The sequence below is a fragment of the Triticum dicoccoides genome, chromosome 4A (genome assembly GCF_002162155.2).
Source record: "Triticum dicoccoides isolate Atlit2015 ecotype Zavitan chromosome 4A, WEW_v2.0, whole genome shotgun sequence".
In the NCBI taxonomy this organism is placed as follows: Eukaryota; Viridiplantae; Streptophyta; class Magnoliopsida; order Poales; family Poaceae; genus Triticum; species Triticum dicoccoides.
The window spans coordinates 472823095-472825994 of NC_041386.1; the positions used below are offsets into that span (position 1 = coordinate 472823095).

General features: G+C 53.8%; 1 protein-coding gene across 1 annotated transcript; it reads left to right on the forward strand.

Moving 5' to 3' along the window:
• The first annotated feature begins 441 nt into the window (after positions 1-441).
• On the forward strand, positions 442-2568 carry LOC119286262. The gene has a single exon (XM_037565636.1). The coding sequence runs from the start codon at positions 969-971 to the stop codon at positions 1905-1907; it is 939 nt and encodes a 312-aa protein (XP_037421533.1). The 5' UTR covers positions 442-968; the 3' UTR covers positions 1908-2568.
• The last annotated feature ends 332 nt before the right edge of the window (positions 2569-2900 follow it).

The window sequence follows — 2900 nt, forward strand, 5'->3', positions numbered from 1 at the left end:
TCTAGCAATCACGCTCACTGCCGGTGGGCTTCAGCTCGGTCCCACACCTCAGCGACCTACAAACATAGGGCTTTACAAAAAGACCGCACCACCTCGCAAATCATCTCTCTCAGGACAGGAGCATCCAAACGTTGGGAGCAAAGGCGTTCTCTGCCGGCCGCCCGAGCCGGCACGCCCGGCCCCACAGGTCAGTCAGCAGCACCGCCATTCTTACAGAAAAGCCCCCCTCCGATCTCCCGTACACAAACGAACCCCTCACGGCTGGACCCCACTCTCCAGCGAGCAGAAGCCCAGCTGTCCAGGGGCAGAGCGGTAACTCCGCCGGGGCGGACGTGCCAACTGTGAGCCCGCGTATTTTATTGCGGGAAAAAACCAGGGGGGATTTATTTCCATCCGAGCCCCTGAGAAAATGCGTCCCCATTAAAACCTCTCTCCTTCCTTCCTGTCTCTCTCTCTCCCTAAAATCTCTCTCCTTCACCTCACTCTCTCTCTCCACCCCAACCCCCGCTGCCGAATCCCCAAACCCCCGCCGTCGCAATCACCCGCCCGTGGGGGCAGCCGCGCGCGGATTTCTGTGGACTCCGGCGTCCCCGGCCCGGATTGATCCCGCCGCCCCTGCTCCCCTCCTCCCGATTCTCGCCATCCAATCCTTCCTTTGCTCCCTTCCTTTCCCGGCCGCCTCCCTGGTTTCTTGCCGAAATTGCCTGCCACCTGTTTGGACTCCGGACGCGCGCATAACTTGCCTCGCCATTGCGGCTGCTCTGCTCAGCCCGGCTGCTTCCTTGGATCTGCTAGCTCGCCTGCCGCCGGCCTCCGGGCCGCGCATGCCCGTCCTCCCCCGCTCCGAATCTCGTCCTCGTTTCGGAGGCCCTCGTCGTATGCGGATGAGGAGGGGATCCTGACCTGACTCTTGCTCGGCTCCGGCGGTCCCCTTCTTGGATCCTCGCTCGCGGCGGAGGCGTGCCGGGATGGGTTTCTTGATCTGCGCCTGCCTCCTCCAGCTGCTCTTCTTGGGCTCTTCTCCGGCGGCGGCGCAGTCGCCGTCTCCGGCGAGGGCCCTGGACGCAATGCTGCAGGGCTACGCGTACCGGGCCTTCGTCCGGCCGCACACCGGCATTGTCTACAACGGCACCGTGCCCGCGGACCTCGCCGGCGTCGCGGTGTCCGGGCTCCGCCTGCGCAGCGGCAGCCTGCGGAGGAAAGGCTTCTCCGACTATTTCGAGTTCAGCATCCCCCCTGGCGTCATCGTGCAGCCGTACGTGGAGAGGGTGGTGCTCGTGTACCACAATTTGGGCGAGCTGTCGGAGAAGTACTACCCGCTCCCCGGCTACACCTACCTCTCGCCCATTCTCGGCCTGCTGGTCTACGACGCTGCCAACTTGTCAGCAGCGGGGTTGTCCGAGCTGAGCATCGTCGCGTCAGGGAGCCCCATTTCTGTGAGTTTCAGCAATGTGAGGGCGGTGCCCCCAGGCAGTCCAGCGCCGCAGTGTGTCTGGTTTGATCTGGATGGCGTGCCACAGTTCCGGGGCTTGGAGGCAAACAACGTGTGTGCAACGTATCGCCGAGGGCACTTCTCCATAGTGGTGAACTCCAGTGAGGTTGCTCCTGCTCCAGGGCCTTCAGGCGCAATTGCCCCACCGATACCGACTAATGGTGGTCGTGATAAGGGTAGTTCGGACGCATGGAAGATTGCTGTCGGCGTTGTTGGGGGCGTCATTGCATTGGGTCTGTTGGCTTTGCTTCTGGTATGTTTCGTCAGATATAAAAGGGAAAAGAAGATGGAGGTGATGGAACGAAATGCGGAGGTCGGGGAGACTTTGCGCATGGCGCAGGTTGGGCGGTCGCAAGCGCCTGTAGCGTTGGGAACGCGAACAAAACCTGTGATTGAGAGCGAGTATGTTGTGTAGTTGATCTTTGGTGTTCTGCAGAATTCAGGCAACAGCAGCAATGCTCTATGATGATGCCCTGAGATGTGGAATTGTCCACCGGTCAGTTGAGGCAGAACGCATTCCATGTCAGTGAGGGTGCTGTGAATTGCTAGGTTTAGGGTTCAGCCGCTGCTCCTTGCGGGTAGCAAATTCTTTTGGCGGTTCTTATTAGGACTTGAATTGTTCTGCAATGGTTGCTGTTGATGTTCATAGTCGCCATGTTCCTTGTTGGGTTCATCTGCAAGCAAGCAATGGAGAAGAGATATTTGTCATGCCAGATTTGGAATCCTTCGATTATTTTTTCATTGTTGTATTCAGAAGGAAAATGGGCCTGGCAATAAGGCTGAGGTAATATTCATTGCACATGCCATTGTGCTGTTCCAGTGAAATTCATACAGGTTCCAACTCAATTCCATTTTGGTGCCTTTTAGCTTCTCCTGTTTGGACAAATGTTTAATACAATGTAAATGTTTACTCATTTAGTTTGGTTTGGTAACTAATCTGCTTATTTAGATTTCATTGTTGCTTGTTTTAAACATGCAGTCTGTATGCAGTGAGAACCTTCCTTTTTTCTTCTCAGAAAGGTTCTCATTTCTGTCTGTACCTTCTTGATGATCCAACCTTGTGATTTAAGAATTAACATGCAGTCTGTGTGCAATGAGAACTTTCCTCTGTCTTCTGAGAAATTTTCGCATTTCTAGTTGTACCTGATTGATGATCGAATCTTGTGATTTAACATTCAGTCTGTCTGCAATGAAAATTTTCCTTTGTCTTCTTAGAGATGTACGCATTTCTAGCTGTACTTTCTTGATGATCGAACCTTATGATTTTTTTTCCAAAGTAATACTAAACTCTTGAACTTACAAGGGTGTCATTGTTATTGTTTGTCATTAACAATTTTAGTTTCTTTCATGCTGAGTTGGGTAAGAATGGCTTGAATGCAGCTTTATAAAATAGCAAAAGAATGTTTAA

What these genes read in the sequence shown, in the direction of transcription:
- LOC119286262 (XM_037565636.1), top strand. Translation starts at nt 969, where the DNA reads ATGGGTTTCTTGATCTGCGCCTGCCTCCTCCAGCTGCTCTTCTTGGGC.